The sequence below is a fragment of the Malus sylvestris genome, chromosome 10, assembly GCF_916048215.2.
Source record: "Malus sylvestris chromosome 10, drMalSylv7.2, whole genome shotgun sequence".
NCBI lineage: Eukaryota > Viridiplantae > Streptophyta > Magnoliopsida > Rosales > Rosaceae > Malus > Malus sylvestris.
Window position 1 is genome coordinate 12,967,398 of NC_062269.1, and position 25,184 is coordinate 12,992,581.

Sequence of the window (25,184 nt, forward strand, 5' to 3'; positions counted from 1 at the left end):
TGAAATGACCAATACTCTATATTTTATCAAATTCAAGATCACATCTAATAAAGTTCTAGTTCAAGAACAAAAACTATAATTGAGTTACAATTCAAAAACTATTACTCCAATTTCCTCGTAAAAATAGTAGCTATTCATATGTTAATGTCGAGTAGTTTATTTTGATCGATGCCAACATTGGTCCCCCTGTTTATTTGACAAGTAAATGGACTATCCAAATCATTTCTGGGCAACTGAAATCTAATAAGGACAGTATATTTCAACATCTAAGCAAAGTATAATGGACTCTTATCACTTTTCTTTTTCTTGCTTTTGCCAATGGCAATGGCAATTCCCATTTTTTGCGATTTTCATTGTCCTTGCGTCATGTTTAAGAATCGACGAAAAATAATGCTACATTTATTATTTATTTGTACTATCTTTGTAATAGAGGTAGGTCAGACAACTTATGTAGATCTTATCTTTATTAGAGAGACGATATAAATAAGTGATAAAAGTAACATTTTAATGGATGAAAGACCACCCTAGTGCCAAAATACCCAATCTCAAGTTTCCCCAACCCCTAATTTCTAATTTCACCGAGAAACGATAAACATACCATTTTTAACCTCTCAAACATCATTGTTTAATGGAGTAGGATTATCTTCCTTCTTTTTTTCCCTCCCCTTCTATTTGAACAGTCAATGTTAAGTCACGTCAATATCTTATATTAATTTTTTATAACAAGAAAAAGAAAAAATAAGAAAATGTGAAAGGAGAAGATGAAAAGAAAAGGGGAGGAAATCCTAATCTTTGTTTAATTTTGTTTGTTATTTTTGTTTGAACGTATTTAATTCGATGGTCAAAATTCCAAATTATCATGTGCTTGCCACGTGCCCAGTGGAGATCACACAAGACTACAATCTACAGCTCACTTCCACACTTTCATCTCCCTCAGTCATCATCCCCTGGTCCTCGTCCCCAACAAATCCCCATTTTTTCTCTCTCTCTACACATTTACACCTTTTCCTGCCTTTTATTATTAACTCCAACAGCACCACCATCCTCTGCTCTCTCTCTCTCTCTCTCTCTCTCTCTCTCTCTCTCTATACAACACAAGAAAAGTGGAGCAACAGCAGCACCTACAAGCATTCTCAAACAAAAATCCTATAGCCAGAGCTAGAGCTAGAACTACACTCCCACTCAGTTCACAATGCCACAACCATAACCATTGAATTAAGCAGCTTTTCTGCTTTTGCTGCCCAATTAAGCAACCTTAAATCTTCAATCTTTCACCCATTTTCTCTCACTCCTCTTCTCAAACCACAGAAACCGCCATGGGAGTCTGCACTTCGAAACCTCCAAAGCAGAACCCATATTCCCCAAGGGACGTAAATGACCCAAACCACCCTTCCCAAACCCCCAAATCCCTCCCATCCCACACTCCTCACCACCAGAGAGACGACGTCGCTTCACGCCAGTCCCAGTCCCAGTCCCCCTTCTACTCCTTCTACAGTCCCAGCCCTGCCCATTACCTCAAGAAGTCGTCCCCGTCGCGGAGCAAGAGCGCCACTTCCACCCCCAGCCGGTTTTTCCGCCGACCTTTTCCGCCTCCGTCGCCGGCGAAGCACATTAAGGCCGTGCTCGCCCGGCGGCTGGGCAAAAAGGCATCGGCTTCAGTGGCGATACCGGAGGACGGAGAGGAGGAGGATGGGGTTGAGCTGGACAAGAGGTTTGGGTTCTCCAAGGAGGTAACGAGTCGATTGGAGGTTGGGGACGAACTGGGTCGAGGGCATTTTGGATATACTTGCTCTGCTAGGTACAAAAAGGGGGAGTTTAAGGGTCAGCAGGTCGCTGTGAAGGTCATCCCTAAAACAAAGGTTTGGCCTAATGCTCTTATTTGCATGTATGATTTTTGGTTAATCTATAATTTGTTTGTAAAGATTGGATTTTCTTGCTCTCATTTGCATAATCTTGGTTGAAAAAATCTGGGTTTTATTTCTATTTTTTATGTCTTAGTCATTCTTCAAGGTAAAACCTGAGATTTTAGGGCAATGTTGAATAGTTGTTTTTGGTGTTGTGGGCTTGGGTCTACGCCTCGAGCTGATCGACGGACCGCTTGTGATCCGCTTCCCTCCCGACAATTTCAAGCACTCTTTGACTCTCTTTTCAAAGTCCTTTTCATCTTTTCCTCGCGGGAGCAGGGAGTGGTGGTTTACAGTGTGATTGTTCTTTCGTAGCTAAGTAAGGTCGAAGATCCTTCGAGGTTGCATGTGGCACAGGGAAGATCTTGCAAGATCTCGTCATGTGTTCATATCAATTGACCGTTGTTTGGTTCTTCTAGATAGGGAATATTAGGCATTTAACAAAAAAAAAAAAAAAGATTTAATAAAAATACAACTCTACATCTTGGAACCTTGAGTGAAAGGGGTGTAAAGTGACCAAGTTGTTTGTTTATTGCTTTTCTTTGGTCAATAATAGGTATTGATCTCTTGGCTTACTTGATCCACCTTAATGAAAGTACATTGTTTTCTTTAAAAAAATGTGTTATCTTTGGTGACTGATTGAATTCCATGTAGTGGGTATAGGAATAATACAATTTTTTTTTTTTTTGGTTTAATGGCTTCTCAGCCATATAACACTTCGTCGGTTCCTAAGATGTGACAATTCATTCTACATGATGAACAAAGAATACAGTCCAATGGTTGTGAGTGGACTGTGGACCTACTTATTGACGAAAGTAATGGTCCAAATTGTGGTCTTGACCTTCCCACAGATATATAATTGAACTAAATCATATAGCACCGCTCGGATAATAGCCAGTAACAACCCAATGCTTACAGACATCCGGAACTGCCGAAAACTTTTGGTGGGTCACATTTCATAATCTTGGCCAGATTGTATGACGCTTATTGTGAGAGGGAAGGAACGTTGTACTTAATCTTGTATTGTTTTGTTTTTGATGATCATGTAGCATGAGGTGGTTCACCAGTAATTGGAGGTATATGATTGACAGTATATTCTTTTGGACAAAGTTACAAAGATGTCTGTCCAACCAATACTAAAGGTTTAAGGGACTCAACCAATATCCATGGATGTTGACTCAATCTATCCACTCCCTCATCAAAAAATAAAAAGATGATGACTTCTAGCCCTGGACTTTGCTTTCCTTCCCTAGAAGTCCCCTGTAAAAGAAAGAGGGGTAAAAAGTGAAGAAAAAAAAAATTAGGGATAGGAGTTGACAACTTTGTAGTTTTTAATAAACTGCAAGTATGACTCATATGCTGGGAATTATCTTTGTAAAGAATAGTGTGTAGTTTTTAATAAACTGCAAGTATGACTCATATGCTGGGAATTATCTTTGTAAAGAATAGTGTGTGAATTTATTCATGTAAAGTAGATTGGGTTTATGAGCATTGAACAATGTAAATTGGATGAGGTAAATATTCCAGTTGCCTTGAAAATAAGTCCAAGATCATGAGTAGTGATGGAATACTGGTATACAATTGACTTTCCTGTTTCCCGAGTAAGTTTGGAGGGGAAACATAAGATATGATTGCTGTGAGATGTTGTTTTACGAGAGGTGCCTTTGGTAGTTCGTTTTACTTTTAATACATGCATTTTCTGTATTTTATTTTGTTATGGTTTCTTCTAATGGGGGTAAGGCTAAGCCGACATTCACCTCTCCCAGACCCTGCGTAAAGCGGGAGCCTTGTGCACTGGGTACGACCAAAAAAATGGTTTCTTCTAATGACAATGTATTGTTTGTTGCTAGATGACAACCGCTATTGCAATCGAGGATGTGAGAAGGGAGGTCAAGATATTGCGAGCCTTGAGTGGACATAGCAATCTAGTTAAGTTCTATGATGCATTTGAAGACAGTGATAATGTCTACCTAGTAATGGAGTAAGTTAAAAATTTTAATTCCTGTTTAAGACTACATCTGGTTATGTTTTTTCACAAGTAATAGTGATTGACTGGGTAAAAATTTATAACACTAAGCTTGTGCCTCTTTCGAGCACAAGCTTATCGTTATAAATTAAACATCTTCAGTTGTTTTTTCTCTTATGTAATTTACAGGAAGATTGTTTACTTCCCTCTTAAAGATGTTTGACGTCTCTATGGCATTCATTTTTTTTTTTCCTGACATTTCAGGTTGTGTGAAGGTGGAGAGCTTTTAGATAGAATACTTTCAAGGTATATAAATTAAACATCTTCCATAGGGAATTTCAGATGATGATTTTTTTTCTTTCTACTAACTGGATATTCTGTTTCTTCTGAAGGGGCGGGAAATACTCAGAAGATGATGCGAAGACTGTCATGGTGCAAATACTGAATGTTGTCGCATTTTGTCATCTCCAGGGTGTGGTACACAGGGATCTTAAGCCAGAGGTGGAATAAATCTCTCTAATTTTCTTTTATTTAATTAGCAGATGAGATGTGTGCTTGTAATGAAGATCCAGGTGTAGGCAATGTGGACAAAGGTACCCCTATGAGAGATAGTTGAAGTGACTAAATGAAGGGGTTGTTCAGAATTTCTAGCAGTGAGTGAGGCTGGTTAAACTTGCCTGCAGCATCCCCTGTTTTTTTTGTTTTGTTGTTTTGGGGGGGGGGGGGGGGGGGGGGATGAATTCTCGGACAAACTTGATTTAGATTTAAGTGTCCCTCCACCTCGCCAACCCCCAAGACTGTATACAAGGAATTGAACAACACAACAAATGGTTACTTTTATACAACTGAGAGATTGCAATAGAAACCCCTTCTGTTTCAATTGACCGTATCTGTAGTTTCCCAATCTGGCCCTGAATTATCCGACTGTTTAAAATGATTGGTACTTATACATGGTTGATGTCTTCTGGACTAAGATTAAACATCGTCCTGTAGCAGGACAAAAACCTATTTGTCTTCTGGAAAAAATCTTTTTACTTTAGTAGTTAGTACTATTAGGCGGCTCCAGTCTCGTACAATCTGTCAATAGATTGTTGCTGGGTGTCATAATTACTCAGTTCACACCTTAGGTTCCCAGATTCCCATATTTTGTGTTTATTTTTTACAGGGGAAAGAAAGCTTGACACAAATAATGGTTATATAAATCTGATAAATTTTAGTTTAATCATATAGGTGGCATTATGTTCTGTCTGGTTTGGAGGGGAAATATTTAAGTGACAGTTGAATTAGTAAATCCACAGCGGCTGTTCCTACAGCATCTGGTTTTGAACAATTGGAGAAATAACCTGAGACCTGACCTACATTTTCTTGTTCAATATTTTAACTTATGTGCTTGTTGAAAAGACATTTATGTGGGAAGTGTAGGGTTTCCAAATATTCAAACTAGTTAATCGGCTTATATTCCACTCATATTGCTCTGTCAGATACCTTGATATATGTATCATCATGAAAGCTAGAAGTTCTTGGCAGTTTTTTATTATCTTATACTTGATATATTTGTTATTGTCGGTTGTGCTTTCTAAATCTAATTCTCTTTATGTTAAGCTAATGCTTTTTTTTTTCATTTTTGTTATCAGAACTTTTTGTATACCGCCAAAGATGAGAATTCCCAGTTGAAAGCCATTGACTTTGGCTTGTCAGATTTTGCCAGACCAGGTTTGTCCTTTCTTCAATATTTTAGCTTGTTCTGTTATCGATCTCTCGTATTTTGATTTTGGATAGGGTTTTAATATTATTTCCGTCTTACAGACCAGAGGCTTAATGATATTGTTGGAAGTGCATACTATGTCGCACCCGAAGTTCTGCATAGATCTTATAGTACAGAGGCTGATGTATGGAGTATTGGTGTAATAGCATATATTCTCTTATGTGGTAGCCGTCCATTTTGGTCCCGGACTGAGTCTGGAATTTTTCGGGCGGTCTTGAAAGCTGATCCAAGTTTTGATGAAGCACCTTGGCCCACTTTATCTCTTGAAGCAAAGGACTTTGTCAAACGCTTACTGAACAAGGACCCTCGGAAACGAATGACAGCAGCTCAGGCTTTAAGTGAGTTTTCCATGTCTGTATGATCAGATAAGTTTCTGCTACCATTTTCCTGAGTCACTGGCTATAACTTTTTTTTTTTTTTTGGCAGGTCATCCTTGGATCCGGAATTATAGTGACATAAAAGTGCCACTTGATATTTTAGTATTTAGACTCATGAAGGCTTATATGCGATCATCATCCCTTCGGAAGGCTGCTTTAAGGGTGTGTATATGTTTTCACTGACGAAAAGTGAGAACATTTTCTCGAATTTTGCATGCTGAATCAGATTCTTGGTCTTAAGAACTTTGTATATCAAGTCAAATGATTGGGTTAGTTTTCTTGATGGATGGGATTTTTGTTTGTGCCTCTTAAAAAATATAGAATTGGAAAGTAATTATTAGTATTCCATTAACTAATAATGACGACTCGGTAAAACTGATAATTATCTGTTCTCATTTTTTGTCTGTAAGGTCATGTGTATAATTACTGGAAATAAGAGAGGTTTCTGAGATGTTATCGGTTAATGCTTGATGATTGCTTCATCCAAATTACTCTTCCATGTGTTTGTGTAGTTGTGTTTTTAATTATTTATTTTTGTTTATTTAGTATATCTTTTTATTCTTTATATTTTGAGATGTATTTAATCACTCTCTTAACGTTTCATTTCTGTAAATTGATGTGACAGGCCTTGTCTAAGACATTGACTATTGATGAACTATTTTATCTGAAGGAGCAGTTTGCTCTATTGGAGCCAAACAAAAATGGAACTATAACTCTTGACAATATTAGAATGGTTGGTATCTCTCTCTCTCTCTCTCTCTCTAAAACACACATACACACACACACATATAAGTTGATAGTTAAAGTATTCTTTTTTATTTTTCCTGGATAGGTCCTCACGAAAAATGCTACAGACGCAATGAAGGAGTCCCGCATTCCTGATCTCATTTCATCGGTAATAACTTGGTTGCTTCTGTGAATATTTCTATGGTATTAGGCTCAATAGGTTATAAAAGTAGTAAAGTACTGACTGGTTAGTACTTCTCCCATGACAGCTAAATGCACTTCAATACAGAAGAATGGATTTTGATGAGTTCTGTGCAGCTGCATTAAGTGTTCATCAGCTCGAGGCACTTGATCGTTGGGAACAACATGCTCGATGTGCATATGAACTTTTCGAGAAGGATGGAAACAGGGCAATTGTCATTGAAGAACTTGCTTCGGTAAGTTGAAATTTTAATGCTACATTTGCAGTCTGCTATATGTTAAGTTGAAAGTTTAGCAATCATAAGGTCGATTTCTGAGTATAATAGTATGTTACTTATAAATTGGACTTGCTGACATATCTAGAAGTTTCTGTTTTACTCGCTACATTTCTTAAGTAACATACTTTTGGTTAAAAGAACGGTGTAGGGAGGGAGAAATAGAGTTCTGGATAAACTATACTTTTTGGTGCTTAGATTTTGATTAAAATTTCAGTTTGGTCTTTTCATTATTTCGAATTTAAGTAATCTGGTCAGCTCAACTGCATATGTTCTATGACCGACTTTTGTCATCAATGCAGCAGTTAGTGCATTATGTCAGTAAACCATGGACCACAATAACTAGTGAAAACAAAAGCATGATTTTGGTGCACAAAAGACCGCATTGCTTCACTTAAAAATTTGAAAGATCGAACTGAAACAATAGAAAAAGGACCAAACTGAAGATGAGCTGAAATTGAATGCTCATACTCCCATAGCATATTTTCACCTAGAGTTTTTAATTTCTAAGATATTAGCACATCCCATGCATCTGCATTCTGGTAGCATCCGCCCTTCGTGTCAAAATTTTGATGTTGATTTGGTTTTTAATTTGGGCCCTCTGGAACGAAAGATTTATAAGGCTCTGTTCAATCTGTAATGCACTGGACTGAGACTACTGTAATTCATACTCTCTCCAAATTGTGATTCAGGAACTTGGGCTTGGTCCTTCCATCCCACTTCATGTGGTTCTCCATGACTGGATTAGGCACACTGATGGGAAGCTAAGCTTCCTTGGGTTTGTGAAATTGTTGCATGGTGTGTCCAGCCGGGCGTTTGTAAAAGCATAGTGAAGATACAAAGCATTATTTATGTACGCTTTTTATCCAGCAGAGATTTGGATGTTCAAAAAGGGGCGTTTTTCAATCCGCTTTGGCATACATGTTAAATGACCCTTCCGGCCAATTTGTGAAGATGGGTTCAAACTTGCCGGACACTGCAGGTGCAAAAGCTTGGTTACCAGTTCGAATGCTGTGTTGATATTCGAGTGTAAAGCTGTAGTTTGTTTGCCGAAATGGGCGATTACAATATTCTTCAACTCCTTGGATGCATTGTACACATTAAATTATCTTGTCTCCAACATCTGTTTAGTTGCCTTGAAACATGCTTGATTTGCCTCAGTGTTGTAAAACTTCTCCATGGCTTCAATTGAAAACCAAGCTTTACCATTTGGCGTATTGCGATTTCTCATGATACGTGCACTCGTAAGTTTTTATTTAAACAGAGTGCACATAAGCAGGAGATTGCGGAAATCATTTCCCAATTTTTATTTAAAGAGTTCAGCATGACCCATCAAAAACTGAAAAGACAGGAAAAGAAGTTGTTCTATGCATATGCAATAGCATAAAGAGCCCATTGTCAATTGATTTTATATTTTTTGTTTCTTATCCACTTAATCGGTCTTTATATTTCATGCAATTGAAAGTTGACTATAATTTTTTAGGATCCAATGCGCAGCGTCGGAAACAGGGCTAATCAAGTATATAATATCACCACTATGATCAATTTTCACAACTGGATTAGTAAACAGATGTGATGCTAATCAAGTTGCCTTAACATAAGTACATCTTTTAGCATAAATCCGCTTCTTAAGGATCTCACTCAACTATGCTGGGGCATCATCATATCGATAACATATCAACAACTGTATAATCAAATACTATTGAAAATATATATTGAACGACATATCAATTGTTATTGTATGTTGTTATGTTGTCAATATGGATTTCTCCTCCGGCTACAGTTGAGCGAGATTCCCACTTATGGAGTGTTTTCCTCTACGCTAGATTGCTTTCTTTTTTTTTTTTTTTTTTTTTTCAGTTAAAGACGGAGAAAAACACTAGTAGCTGCTTTGAGGAGGAGCGGAAGGTTTGATTGCATAGGGCCTAATTTTGAATGGGTCTCCAAAAATAAATTTGCTATTTAAATAAAAAAAAACTGTTTTTTTTCTTCAATTTTACATTAGTGGGGTTACTATTACTTTCTTTCCAACTTTCCCACTATTATGATTTCTTAAGCAAACTAATAATAATTTAGTGGCTACTTAATACTACAGTCTAATAATATTTATTTTTTCTTTGTAAGAGAGATACTATTTAGTTCCCTTCTTAAATAATATCATTGTACAAAAAATAATAATTTATTAGGGCGTGCAAACACAATCACAATTCAAACTTTAATGTCAATTCTCACTGCCACTTCGCCCTTTTATTTCCCACACTTCTCTTTTTTCCATGGACTCGCCCTTTAAATCATAATTTTATGCCAATTGAAGAGAAATTCTCAAACCACTAAAATAATTCAAGTGTTTAGTGTGACGCAGTGGAGACTTCTATTAAGGTTAGGTATTTATTAGTTAAAATATATTAAGTTGGAATTGGTAGGTTTAGGTATTTCTTCATCTCATTGAAAATTTATAATCAAGTGTTTCAAACTTAAGTTTTTGCTTTCTAGCATTAATACATTTTTTTTTTGGAAGACTATCTTAAGGCGGACTTCTTTATAAATTTCACACAGGGCTTCGAAATATCAGAGACGTCCTTGAAAAAAAAATATATATATATAAACAGGAAAGTCTTTGGCATAAGTAGCATTAATGTCATCTCTTCCAATGAGCACTCAGTTAGGAGCCTCTTCTTCATATGATGTCTTCCTTAGTTATAGAGTTGCGGATACACACAACAATTTCACATACAATTTGCACAGGAGTTTGCTTCATAAGGGAATCAAAACCTACCTCTATAGAAGAGGAGAAGAACTTCCATTACCGATGCTTCTCAAAGTTATCGAAGAGTCGAGGATTTCGATCATTGTATTCACCAATAATTATGCATCCTCGGATTGGTGCCTGATGGAACTGGTTAAGATCCTCCAATGTAGAGAATCAAAGCAACAAATCGTTTGGCCAGTATACTACGAGGTGGATCCTTTGGACATACGTAACCAGAAGGGTAGTTTTGGTGAGGCACTCGCTAATCATGAATGCAAGTTCAAGGATGACATGGGGAAGGTGTGGAGATGGAGGGCAGGTCTCACAGAAGCATCAAATTTGTCTGGCTGGTACTTCTTGAATGGGTATATATTTCTAAACCCTCCAACGCAGTACTGGTTAGAAATAACTTATTTGTTTGGGGTGTCTTTACTAATAACCTATTTAAAGTAAAAAGGAAGTGATTTCCGCACTCATTTTTCACGTTATGCACTTTCCTCTTAATTTTGTTCGTTGATTTTTCTTTTATAGTTATTCAATTTAATGGCTAGAAACTAGATAGGAGAGCACAAAAGTGAAAAGGGAATGTATAATAAAATCCCGTAATAGAAAGTTTTTTTTTTGGTGTGTTATTATTTTTGCCATTTTAGGATAATACTTGCATCTTGGAAAATGCATATATCCCACCCCCTTAGAATAACGTATTTTTACCGTATAAATTTCATAATCGGAGCATTTCAATTTCTTAATCTTAATCTTCAATTCAAAAGATTTTTAGTAGGATAATCTTCAAATGAAAATTAAAAAATTGAATGATTAAAATTGTAAAACTTATGCGATGAAGATACGCTATTCACAAGAAGTGAGATATGTGCATTTCTTTATAGAGATCCAAGTATATTACCGAAATAGATATTTCAAAAATGTCAACTCATTAACTGTTTCACATGATTTTAATTGGCAGGCACCAATCTGATTTTATACATAACATCGTCAATGAGATTTCAACACAATTATGTTGTACAAAAGTTTCTAACTTAGACATTCAAAAAACTCTCAGTAAGTTATAATGCATTAGAAGATCCGGGTGAAAGAAGCTTTCCTTGACATGGCATGTTTCTTAAATGGTAATAGTAAGAAGTATGTGATAAAGATGCTACAAAGTTGTCACCTTAATGGGTAAAGAAATTGTTCGACGAGATTCTTTAACTGAGCCCAGCAAACATAGCAAATTGTGGTTTTTACAGGGATGTCGAGCTATCTTCCAATGGAAAACATGGTAAGTACTTATTTTATAGTGTTTTCTCTTGTCAAGAAACATCTAACGTGCACCTGTGGACTAGAACTTATTACAATCGCGAACAACAGATTTATTTGAAACACACTTTTATTCGTTTAGTAAATTGGTTTGTTAATGCAAGTGCTTTTTCATACTTGGAAATAGGGCTGGTCGTTGGTGTCAGAATAGGGCACATAGTATATCGTTTCTAAGAGAATGACACAAAGATCAAGACTAATAAGCTTTTGCTCGTAGAATAAGGGCAATTTTGGCCAAAATATTTTGTTTACTTTTCCAAAACATAGTTTTAAGTTTAGGGATACTTTTGAAACTTTGTTAAATATTATTTGTTTTATTTTCTATTTGAACGTACAAAAATACTCTTTCTTGGTGTAAGGATTGTTATCTTTTGCTTATTATCAATCAAACGTGAGTTTACTCTCCCCTTCTTCCTAATGAATTCTAGGGTTGGCTAATTATTTCTTACTGAAGAATTATCGTTCGACTCTCCTTATTATACGCCGCTGCGTCAGTTCCATGCAAGTAGGAGATGCATGCGATTAACAGTATGATATGTGGTTTATTGTTATATTCAACTGTGTCTTGGTACTTTATGGAAATGAACATCCAGTACATCAGAATTGGTACATGTCATTTGGCCTATGTGGTACTCCTCAAGCTTCTCTCATTCTCTATCCACCATCAACTTATAAAAAACTATAATGTCCGAAGCTGAACTAGCTAGTCCACACGTGCATGCACCAAGTAATTAGTTGGAAACTGCTTGGCAAATGTGATGCGAAGCAAATTGCCTAGTGTTTACGCGCTGACTATTATTTTCTGACTACAAATTTCTCCAACTTTTAACAACATACAAGTTGGAGGAAGACTTTAAGGAAAGGGATTCTCATTTTTTTTTTATAAAAGTGGGGAATAGTTGTTAGGCCTACACCACATGGAACTTTAATGATTCGAAACGTCTATTTTTCAAGTTGCACTTCATAGACCATCTTTGCAAAATATTAGTCAAATCAAAAATATTTGAGGCATCTAATTGAGTTCAAAGAAATTGACAAACACTTTATTCTCTAAAAAACAATGAAATTTCAACGTGATAATTAAATAGGCAAATGGTTTCGGATTAAAATAAATTTTTGCAAAAATGATTTATGAATTGAAACTTACAAAATAGACAGTTTGATCGTTGAAATTCCACATAGAGTGAGTCTTACAACTAATCTCCAGTTTTACCCCAAAATGTAGATCCCTTTGGATAAAGGGAGTGTGTGTGGCTAGTCGAATAAATGAAAAACTTTTTTCTTTTCTTTCAACTGTACATAAGGGGGGCTATTTTGATTTCTTTAGCAAATAAATAATAGTTTAGCGGCCACTTAGTAATACAGTTTAACAATATTTATTATTATTTTTAAGTAAGAAATTCTAGGTTTTAATATCATGAATGACGAGTTCGGTACTAAATGTTGTGGCAGATCCATTGTGTAGCCCATCTCCTTAGTGTAAAAATATCTTTGTATAAAAAATAATAATTTAGTAGGGTCTGTAAATACAAATACAAATCAAACTTGTATGTCAATTGTCGCTTCCTCCCTTTATCTCCCACTATTCCTTTTTCCATAAACTCACTATTTAACCCTAATTCATAATTTCGTGCCAACTTCATGCCAATTGAAGAGAAATTCTCAAATCACTGTAACAATTCAAAGTTTTAGAATAGTTCAAACTCCAATTAAAGTAAGTGTCCCGAAATTTCAAAGACAATCCTGAAAAAAAAAAAAAATAGAGTCTTTGACATAAGTAGCATTGTCATCTCTACTTCATATGATGGTCTTCCTTAGTTATAGAGTTGCGGATACACAAAAATTTCCCATACAATTTGCGCAAAGTTTGCTTCAAAAGGGAATCACAACTATTTCCATGTGTCTTCCTTAGTTATTCTAATATGTTTGACTCAGCCCACCTCCAACGTCCAACTGCATTCCTTTGAGGTCATTGACATAAGAAATTAAAAAAAAACTTCAACTTCGTTGCACCATAACATTATTATCTGGTGTTAGTGTTTTATTTAGGGTTATTTAGATATAAACTCATACAACTCGTGATTTTTGTATAAGAACCGACCTATCTTTAAACAATCAATATAAACTCAAATTTTAAATATGTTGCCACGTTAGAAATTAAGTGACCTATTACTCCATACAATTACAACATATACCACTACCCCTCTAACGTTTCCTTATACACAACCCTCCAATTTTGGCTTCAATCATGCCCACATAATATGGGCATTAAATTCTAATTACTCCTATTGACGTTTGTTTTTTGAGCTACTTATAATATATATGTATTGAAATAAAGTTATATTTTTATATTTTTTAGGTAAATCATTACATATATTCGTTGTCACAGCCCGTCCCTGATTTTACGAAAATGCACTAGAGGTGAAGGGTTTTTGACTTTCGTTGACCAACGTATAGTGAGAAGTACGAAATTATTTCAGCGTATTCCTGAAGTACTCGTCAATACGAGCAGAAGAGGATTTGGAGTTGCGGTTAAAGTTTTACAGAACTCTAACCTGAGAAGTACTTTTACTTTGGTTAATATATATATATATTTATAAGTATTATTATTTTATTAGTTGTTATTAGAATTAGAAATGGGAAAAGAAAGAGGAAGGCATCGAGAGGAAAGGAAACAGAGGAAAAAGAGAAAAAGAGAGATTGGGCAAAGCTGCCCAATCGGAGAAGAAGAAGAAAAAGAGGCCGAATGGGGAGAGGAGAGAGAGGGGCTAGACCATTCAGAAAGCAAGAAAGGAGGGAAAGGAGAAGGGAGAGAAGCGGGGGAAAAAAAAGGAAGAAACGGGTTTTCCCCAACCCGTGTACCCGCGCACCCATATCTATTTTTCCGACGATTTTCACCGGATTTCTCACAAATTGGATCAAGGTACCACCACCCCCAATCAACACCTAGACCTTCCCTCTTCATGTTTCACCCAAAAAATCTTGAAATTTGGTGGTGGTTTGGTGAAAAACGCACCCGTGGGTGCTATGAGTTTGTGTTCGAAATCCTCCAATTTTTGAAGCAATTTCTTCCAATCACTACCACCCTTAGCTTCCTCCTAAGGCCTAGAACAAAGCCCAAGTATTGGTTGGGACGGCGGAGTTGATTTGAGGACGAATTGGAACTCGCCCAATTTTAGGGTTTCGCACGGGTTTGAGCAAATTGGAGCATTTCCAGGCCAAATTGGCCTTGGCCTCAGGTATAAAGTTTACTATAATCATTGAGATCTTCATTTTTGTATTTTTTAAGAATTTTTTGAAATAGTTGGATTTTCCGGCGAGCCGGGGCGGCCGACCGCCTCCCACGACGGCGCGTGCGGCAGCACGTGGCCAGTGGGCCGCCGATATTATTTTTAAGCTATATTTGATGTCTTGAGTTCAGTTTTGATAGTGGCTTAACATTTGTTGATCATTTGGACTTAATTTCGATACAATTCATGGTTAGGCCAAAAGGTGAATCGACGATCCAACCGTCAGATCGTCACCAAACTTTGATACGTAGTAGTACGTAATATTTGAAGAATGTAGGAACTTACGGATCGGGAATTCGATGGACGGATCTTCCCGAATTGGATTTGCAAGTTCATAAAATAAAATGTTAACCGCCACTTAGTTTTGGAAATTGGCGGAGATCCAACCGTCGGATCGTAACAAAATTTTAGTATATTGTTCTAAAAGCTTAATGTGTATCTTGGGAAGTGACGGATCAGAAATTTGAGTTGTGAATCTTCCAGATTGAGTTATTTGGGGTTATGACCCTACCGTCGAACTTAGTCGACGATTGACCTTTGATCAACGGGTCTCGCATTATTCTTGAATGCCCTTGAGGATATGTGTTATGTGAATTACATATTCTATGAATAAGAGTTCTGAGATGTGGTTTGATAACTGTTTTAGGCACCGAGCGTTCGGGACGTCTTGGTTCTAATGTTAGGGAGTCGTAGCGCGGACCCCAGGTGAGTGGGCAGTTATTTTCTGTATATACCTATATACTACTGATTTTTCCCAGAAATTGAATTTAAATGAAAGTATGTTTTAAAATGCCATGCATGCATAATATATGAAATATATGAATTAGTATTTGATGCATATATATGAAATGGTGTTGTGGACGCACATGTGAGTATCAAGTGAGTTTTATGCTGTTCATGTGATTTGTTAATGATGTAAATTGTGTTGAGAGCTCATAACCTGCACCCCTGGTGTTAGTGCTTATATTATTCACCCCGCACCACACGCTCACCTTTGATCCAAGTAGGTGCATGTCGTACAGACCATTAGAAGTGGTTCCAACATGTCGTACAGACCATTAGAGGTGGTTCTGACTTGTAGGTGACTTTAGATTATTATACAGCTGTTGATGAGAGAAGAACTAAAGCGTATTCTTACACCATTCTTGTCGTATAGACTACTTCAGGTAGTTCCGATTTATGTGCAGAGTAGTGTCGTACAGGTCACAGTTGGTGACTCCGGTTGGATTGGATATTGAGCTATAAAATTAACTGTACAGGACAGCTACAGGGTCTCCGGTTAATTTCTTATTTCATCTATTATATTGATGCATCCTTATTATATTTTGAAGCATAGCATGTCATATTTTCCTGAAAAGTGTTAAAGACTTTTGATTTGAGTTATTTGCTATTATATATGGATATATATATATACTATTTTCTGGGAAAGTATACAGGTTTTACAGTGAAGGGTTAGAAGTGTTATTGATAGGAGCATATTTATGCGCCTTAGTTAGCTAGTTCTTATGCATTTTTGTTATGTTTTCTAAGTTAAAATAGACGTTTAAGCTACTTTCATGTGTTTTCAGGTTTAGAGTGCATATTACCTAAAATGATGCAATTTGGAGCTTTTGGAGCATAAGTGAGCATGGATTGGAAAGTACATGCTTGGAACACAAGGTTTGGACAAAATTAAAGATTTGAAGATTTGAAGATTTGAAGATTCCTAGTCCAAGAAGGATTCCTAGTCCGAGGAGGAGTCCTAATCCAAGAAGGATTCCTAATCAATGAGGGATTCCTAGTTAAAGATGGATTCCTAGAAGAACAAAGATTCCTACTCAAACGAGGTTTCCTACTTGAAGTAGGAGAGCTAAGCCTAAAAGTTTCCACTTTGGGTTGATCTTTCCTAAACCTACATGGCCTTGAGTTTTAGCAAAATTAGAAGGTTCCTAAGCGTTGGAAGACACAAAGAAGGGTTCTAGAACATTTTCTCATCCTTGCCGTGGGTTGGGCCTTATTTTCTCTTGGTTTTGGCCTTTCTAGAAGCCCTATCTACATCCCCTAAACCTGCCGCACCTATCCCATTTCTAGAACTTGTTTTCCTTGCCTTGCAAGGCATTCTAGAAGCCCTATCCATATCATCTAAACCTGCCGCACCTTTGTGGACCTTTTCCCTTGTGGATTCTGATTTCTAAGCCTATTTCCTTGTGGATTTGGGTTATTCAAGTCCATATCTGATTTACCTAGGGTTTTAAGTGCCTATATATACTCATTATAACCCCTTGGCCGAATTACCACCTCCCATATTCATTCTACACGCCAGAAATCCACCCTTGTGCTCTGCCACAGCTTTCCACCACCATTCTTTCTAATTCCAGCCAGAAATCATCCCTTGCCGCACCACCCATCAACCCTAAACCTTTCCATACCATTCCCCATCCATTCTACACCATAAATACCACCCAAAACCTGTTCTAAACTTCTTTGCCGCAGCAAGGAGGAAAGAGAAATCGTTGATGCGCTTGCTGCCAAGTTGGAGCGTTCTAGGTGTTTTCTTTCTTTGGATTTTAATTTCTAAATTTATGTATCTTTGCTTTGCGAGTATGAGGAACTAAACCCCCCTTGGCTAGGGGGGATTCGAAACCATGTTTATGCTTGCTATATGATTTGATTACTTCTAATTACGTTTCATAAGTTGTGAATTCAATTTACTTATCTACAAGAATTAAAAACTGATTTGTGTATGTTGGTTGAGGGTCGACACTTAATTTGCATGCATGAATTTGATGCTAGAGTATAAGGAAATTTCACCTAATCGTCATGAACTTATATTCACAAGTAGTAAAGGTTGTTGATCACAATCGTGTTAAGTAAATTCTTGGCATAAGTTTCTTGCAATTCATAGTAACAAGTGCCTCGCCAATGCTTATGATTTTCATAGAACTTAATGATCCTTGCTTGTATCTTTGTTATGCAATTCATGCAGGGAACTTGTGAGGAATGCTTTGGGTTGTCGTATGCAATTCATCCAATTCGATAACTTTAGGAAAATCTGAGGGTTAATTAGTGCAATTCATGGTTAATCTGGGGTGTTGGGAATTCATGGTTTATTGAGAAGTAATTGGAAATCGTTTCATATGCAAGTGTGACATGTATGGAGAAGAACCCCTTTTCTAGTTTTCCATCCATTAACTTTAGCCAAATTCGTTTTAAAATCTGTTCAAGTTACAAAGTTTCTGTTTTGTTTTTAAATTCGTCTAAAATCAATTCCCCTTTATCTTGTTGAGTCATCTTAGTTAGAAGTCAATTTAGTTTGTGTTTTTAAGTGTCTTGAGTCAAGTTATAACCCAATTTCGTCCAGATTAGTGTTAGGTGTTCAAACTGCCCAGATTGTGATTTTAAGGCAGTTTTGAGTGTTTCTGGGCAGTTTTGAGTCTTTTGGTTTGTTTTAGTGTTTTAGAGTTTAGTTTTGCATTCTTTGAGTCTAGTTTAGTGTTTTAAACTTTGTTTTTACGTTTTTGAGTCAGTTTTAAGTGATTTAGCAATCCCTTCTAATCCCCGGCCTAGAACGATCCCTACTTACATACTTGCTACAATTGATAAAAATAGGGTTTAATTTGTGTGCTTATCTATTTCGCATCAGTTATTAATCGAAACATTTTCAAAAAGCTTTGTTTTACTGACCCACTCAATCTTGTTTTGCGCCCCTCCAGGTTCTAGTTAGCAATGTTGGTGGCTCATGAGGATTCCCACGGCGTTCTGACAGACCACTTAAATGTAGGACTCACCTTCGGGTGTTGTTTAGTAATGGTCCTACTTGACTGCACTTAGTACTTATGCTCTGAATATGTGTGTTTCACACTTAAATTCACTCTAGCATATTAGTTGGATATTATTGCTAGTAGTTGGTTTTTTATTCCTTCATATTTCTTTTATCTTTTCCTTCCGCATCGTACTTTTGGTTACGTCACGCCCACGTGACGGCCAGCACGCCTTGATTCTAGGATCGGGGTGTGTCATTCGTCACATTATTATTATGGTGTGTAAAATAATATACCTATATTTATATGTAATTTATAGGTAAATAATGTTGCAAGTAAATTGTTGTTGCATGTCTTAGTACATATATTAGGCACATTTTATTGTTTAACATATGCATGCCTGTGTAAATTAATTTACCTCTATCTATATTTTAAATATATGTAAATTAACATTTCTCTATGTTGTAGATAAATTATTTTACATGTACTAATCACACACCCCCGACCCGGAATGTCCACATGGACTCCGAATCGAGTTGTGTTGGCTGACACCAAGAGAGTGACGAAGCCATAAAGTGCAGTGATATGGAAAATGTGAGTAAATTTGAACCTAAAAGTGCCTAAATGGAAGAGTGCGCATGTGAGCGAGAATGAACCCATTTCACATGTGATGCTAGAGCATAAGTAAAGTACAGTGAAAGTATAATGAGAATTATACCATTGAAGGTAACCTGCAATACCAAGATTTGCCAAGAATCATCGTCGATACAAAAGCTCTGCCACTAAAACCTGGAGGGGCGAAAAACAAGGGTGAATGAGCCTAAAAATAAAGCTTTGTAAAAACCTTTTCAAAAACATAATAATCCATCACCGTAAAACAAGTGTAATTTCCAAAATAGCATACTACGAATAGTAAGAAAATACTTACAGTAAACTGTAATATCTCGAGCATGCAATCTTTCACAATATCTTATAAATAAGCACATAACATCCGATAATCATAACAACTCGCATAAACGAATATATCATATCAAGTGCTCATCAACATATGCTAACACACGAGTTCATGCAAAGATATTCTGACATGAACATGACTGAGTGTAATAATGATTTACGCTTTAGTACTACAATCACGTGAAGACTGGTGCTATGCTCATCACATACGAGTCCTAATTGCATGTAGCAATCTAGGACAGGACTGACACCTACAATGAATCCAAAGTGAGCGTAAGGTGCTATGTGAACATACACATGAAGACTGACCCTAGCGCAAGCGAGTACAAACACCAGTGTAGCACACGATGAGCAAACAACATAAATATGATCATGCAATGGTAAATCGATAATTCCATAATTCCATAATTCTAATCAATGAAATATTATTCCTGACCGTAAATACAATTAAAACATCCATACTAATCTGAATTCCGTCAAAACGCTAATTTTATATATACGTTAACCCAATCTCGGCATAATGTAGAAAATTCTTTATCAAATATATAAATGGAAACTAAATAAATATATAATTTTAAAAGCAAAGACCCACTCACAGTTTCTTGCGAGATCACATCCATATGAGCTGGGAAAGCCGGAGTTTCCAATAGTAATCGCACCTAAGCATTATATTGGGACTCATTAGTAAAACTCAACTTAAATGATCAAATTTGAGAAAACAGAGTGCGGATTTGGAACCAGAGCGTTGAAATACGCTAAGAAGGGTCCCGGGTAATTTTCATAAAAAGTCAATGAAAAGTCAAAGTTCAACCCTAAAAAGTCAACCGAGCCGTTCCGGCGATCAACTACATTACAATTTTAGAATTTCACTAAATGGATGCCAAAAATAGACTCGAGGCGTCGAAATTAGGCTAAGAGGGTTTTCGAGAAAATTTGAAAAAGTCAATTAACGGTTAACAATTAACTTTAATGGAATATTCCATCCTCAGATAGAATATTCTGTTAAATTTAGCTAGGAGTCAACAGAATATTCCCTCTAAATTCAGAAATGGACCCGGGTCGGTCTCGTGGATCCGGGTTTGGATCTTTTTTGTTTTTTTTTCCTTTTTCCGATTGCCAATGCAACCTCTAGATTTTGGAAATTTCGCCGGAGAACAAAACGAGGTCCAATTAGCTTGAGTTCTCAACTATTTTTCACATTCTACCTACCAAATTGAAGCCTAGGAGGAGAGGAAGGGAAATATACCATCACTGGGTACTGCCGTGGCTGAAAAATGGTCGGAGAAGCCTACAAAGTCGCATGAGTTCGCCAGAATCTGGGAATAAGTCCCCTCGTCGTCTCTGTGTAGTTCCATCATCCAAAATACACAAACAAACTTAGAATTGAATCATAAGGACAAAAGGATAAGGTTTAAAGTATTCAGGAGGCTTACCTAGGTCGGCATTTGTAAGAGCTCGCAGGGAAAATTTTAGCCAGTGGTGGTCTTGGTGTTTCAATGCCGTAAACATAAAGAAGGTGATAGGGATAGATGTTTGAGATAAAGAAAGAAAGAGAGTGACAAGAGAGAGACACGGTGAGTGTAGCTCACTGTAGTTGTTAGTCTAAGGTGGTGGTTTCATTTTGTAAAGAATGAGAGAGTGTTTGGGAAAGATAGAGAGCAAAGAGAGTGACAAGAGAGAGACATGGTGGTTAAGAGTGTAGCTCGCCGTAGTTGTTAGTCTAAGGTGGTGGTTTCATTTTGTAAAGAAGGAGAGAGTGTTTGGGAAAGATAGAGAGCAGAGAGTTAGAGGGAGAGAAGTGAAATGGCAGCAAGAGAGAGGTCGAGAGCATTTGGAAAGGGACACATGAGTGAGGGAAAAGAGTGGGGTGTGGGTCCCCCCAGCTCACACTCCAATCCCATAAAAGACAAAACCAAAAAATATCTCCCGCCATGTGAAATTATCAAAATGCCCATCATGTTCATAGTTCCGTAGAATTTTCGTCGTAACTCCTATTTCGATTCCGCTTGCTCCTACTCGTTCATATTGTCGAGTACTTCGAGAATATGGTAAAATAATAGGTCATACACATCACAAAATGACATCAACGAAAGTCACCAATTTCACCTCTAGGGACATTTTTGTAAAATCACACCTTTAAAGTTTATAAAACTATAAAATCAGGGATAGGTTATTACACTAATATATATATATATATATATATATATTATATGTGTAAAATAATTTACCTATATGTATATGTAAAATAACTTTGAGGCAAATAACATTTCTTTATGTTGTAGGTAAATTATTTTTCATATATTAGCACATATATTAGGCACATTTATTAATTTCCCTACATATTTGTTAAATTACATCATTATATATATATATATATGTATGTATGTATGTATGTATGTATGTTGCAGTCATATTTAGAATAGGAATGTGATTGTGTAAATCCTAGTAGATATGGGAATGTATCTTATATTTCTATTAGGAGTAGATTACCTATTAAATGTTGTAATCCTAAAGGGAAAGGTTTTTACATATCCTACTACTATAAATAAAGGCACAATGGGGTGAATCAAACACACCTCATAATTAAATCACTCTCTTCTCCCTCAATATTGCCCGCCCTTTTTCTCTCTCTAAACCCTAGATCGTTCAATCAAAAAGCCTACAACACGTTATCAGCATGCTATTGCGAGAAGTTAAGGAATTAACGCATCGTAGGAGGAGGCTATAATCCACCAAATTCAAAGGCTTATTCGTTTTTTGCTAATCAGGTACGCTTAAAATAAAAGAAGATATTTGAAACATCCACGAAGTATGAAAACATTCCCCATGATGCATGAACTCCTCTATGTTTATATTTTCCTTTCGATATATATATTGTATATGTTAATATATTTGTCAATATATATATTTGTTTCATACATCGCACAATTAAATTATTATGTGGAATTTGTGAGTCAAAGTATCAAATTAAATTATAAGCATATTTAGGGTTTCCTAAACCCTAGAGGATTTTGAAAAAAAAAATGGGGGATTGGACATGGTGCGGCACACCCACTGCACCATCATTATGCACACAAAAACCAAGCCTTGGCCTTATCTCAACAGGGCTTGAAGCCCCGAGCCTATTTACTGCCTTGGCCCGCGTCACGGCCGTGTCTTCCATGCCAGCCCACAAGGCTGGGCTTGGTCCCTGCGGCCCGCACACATGCAACCAACCCTTTTTGTGGATGGGCTCCACATTCCTGCCCCTAAAACCCTTAGGCCAACACTACGTTGGACCTGCCCATGCCCTCTCCTTCGGCCCACAATGAAACCCAGTTGCGGCTGGGTTTTCTCCTGTCCTCCCGTGGCCTGCAGCCCACTCCTAAGGCCTCATTTTGGGCCTTGCCTTTTTCTCAAGGCACCCAGCCCATTCTTTGGGCTATGCTATATTTTCGACCCAATAATATTATTTTAATATTATTAGGCTTCTACAATCGATCTCATATGGCCCGATTTATTGAATTAATTAAAAGTAATCTGTAGTTCATTAATCTGATAATGAATCCAAAATTATTGACCTGAATATCACTTTTGGACATTAACGATTTAATAATTTATTTTTATACTTTAAATCGTGATATACTTTCGTAGTAACGAAGCTCTTACACTTGAGTTCCCGAAGAACCTCAAATCCACTATATTTAATATAGTATATTGCATTCTATGTTTCTTGTAGGAACCTCTCATTATGAACTAATTGTTCATAAAACTAAATTGAACCTATAGTTTCAAATTTAGTGTCTTTGAAACCCGAAGTTTTCATTCAAAATATACCACATGTAACATGTAGCTTTCATGCATAAATTAAACCAATACATGTCTATAGAACCTGTATATTCTACGATATATGTCCATGGCTTACCATATGACTAATCACGTTTTCCCTCTGCTTTAGGGACATGTCAAACTTGAACAAGCTCAATTTCTCCGCTCTAGAAGTCTCTGGAAGAAACTATCTGAAGTGGGTTCAAGACGTGAAGCTCCATCTGACTACAAAGGGAATTAGAGCCATCAATCGAGACCTATTAGCTCGAACGCTGCTCCTGAAGCACATACGACCTATTTTAGTAGCCATAAACGATGAAAGAATCATCGTGGCCATGGCAATGGGTGGCAAGCCTAACCATAAGCCCAAGGTCAACAGAGTGCCGCACCTAAGGGAAGAAATGTGACCCAGCAGCGTCCACCACTCGCCCCTAAGGCCCCAAACTTCAAGAATAAGGGCAAAGCTCCTGTTCAGCCTGCTTTTACTAAACTGGACATGTGTTATCGCTGTGGATCAAAGGATCATTGGTCACGCGTATACCGAGCTTCCCCTGAGGCTATTGCCAAGTATCATTCGTGTCATGAGTCGCTATTGCCAAGTATCATTCGTGTCATGAGTCTAACTTTGCACATGTGGATCATCCAGAAAATGCAACTACATCAATGGAGATATCGGATTTTCAGGAGGCGTCAGCGCCTATGGATGATTGAATTAGACATGTTTTAGGATGTTTACCCCTAGTGGCTGAACCCACTAGGAGTGGCCAACCCTACCCCCTATTTTTCTAGGTTTATGGTTTAATTTGGAATAATTTGTTTGGTTTTGGTTTGGTTTGTTTTGAATTATGGATTGTTATTTGAATGGATATTATTTTCTCAAATCGCTTAATTGAATGAATGGACTTATATTTATGCATGTGACCAATTCAATCAATTTATTTCTAGGTATGTCTAGTGGGGAAGTTAGTTATCTGGCAGATAGTGCAACCACGCACACCATCTTGCGTGAACGACACTATTTTACTAACTTAATACCCAAGAAAGCTCATTTGACAAATCTCTTAGGCTCATCCAACCTAATTGAAGGATACGGAAAGGCACATATCATGTTGTCAAATGGTACAATCTTAACCATTAAGGAGGCACTCTATTCTCCACGTTCCAGAAGAATGTTGCTAAGTTTTAGAGATATTCAAGATAATCATTATCATATTGAAACCACTGAAGATAATGGTTCTGAATTTCTTTGTATCACTTCATACGAATATGGCCAAAAGCTTATTCACGAAAATTTCGAACGTTTGCCTAGTGGGTTGTACATCACAACCATTCGCGGCATAGAAGCCCATAGTGTGGCCAACCCTATGCCTGAGTTCCAGGACACTTTGTTACTTTGGTATGACCATTTGGGATATCCTGGATGTGACATCATGTGCCGTATCCTCAAATCTTCACATGGGCATAAGTTACATCCCTATGTTGGACTCCCGCCATGCAAAGCATATTCTTTAGGGAAGTTGAATACTTAACCTTCATATACAAAGATTATTCATGACCACCCTAAGTTTCTTCAGAGAATTCAAGGGGATATTTGTGAACCTATCCAACCAACATGCGGACCATTTAGATACTTTATGGTGTTGGTTGATGCATCGACAAGATGGTCACATGTTTGCTTATTGTCCACACGCAACGCAGCGTTTGCTAAACTCCTACCTCAAATCATTAAGCTAAGGGCTCACCACCCTGATTATCCGATTAAGTCGATTCGACTGGATAACGTTGAAGAGTTTACGTCACAAACTTTTGACGATTACTGCATGTCAATAAAGATTGATGTGGAACATTATGTGCCCTATGTTCACACCCAAAACAGCCTGGCAGAAGCTTTCGTAAAACACCTTCAAGTGATAGCTCAGACTTTGGTTATGAGAACCAAACTGCCGGTATCTGCCTGGGGCTATGCAATATTGCACGCAGCTATGTTGGTCTGTCTGAAGCCCACCGCTACTCAACCACATTCATCATTATAGTTGGTCACTGGTTATGAGCATGACGTCTCGCATTTACGGGTGTTTAAGTGCACCATTTATGTGCCAATAGAGCCGCCGCT

At 37.1% G+C, this 25,184-nt stretch overlaps 1 protein-coding gene across 1 annotated transcript; it reads left to right on the forward strand.

Moving 5' to 3' along the window:
• The first annotated feature begins 933 nt into the window (after positions 1 to 933).
• LOC126584649 (CDPK-related kinase 5-like) lies at positions 934 to 8,422 on the forward strand. The gene is made up of 11 exons (XM_050248986.1): positions 934 to 1,859; positions 3,755 to 3,885; positions 4,135 to 4,176; positions 4,263 to 4,371; positions 5,505 to 5,583; positions 5,677 to 5,973; positions 6,062 to 6,174; positions 6,638 to 6,745; positions 6,845 to 6,907; positions 7,008 to 7,175; positions 7,907 to 8,422. Exons 1-11 carry the CDS (start codon positions 1,317 to 1,319, stop codon positions 8,042 to 8,044), a joined length of 1,791 nt encoding a protein of 596 aa, XP_050104943.1. The 5' UTR covers positions 934 to 1,316; the 3' UTR covers positions 8,045 to 8,422.
• Positions 8,423 to 25,184: the final 16,762 nt, after the last annotated feature.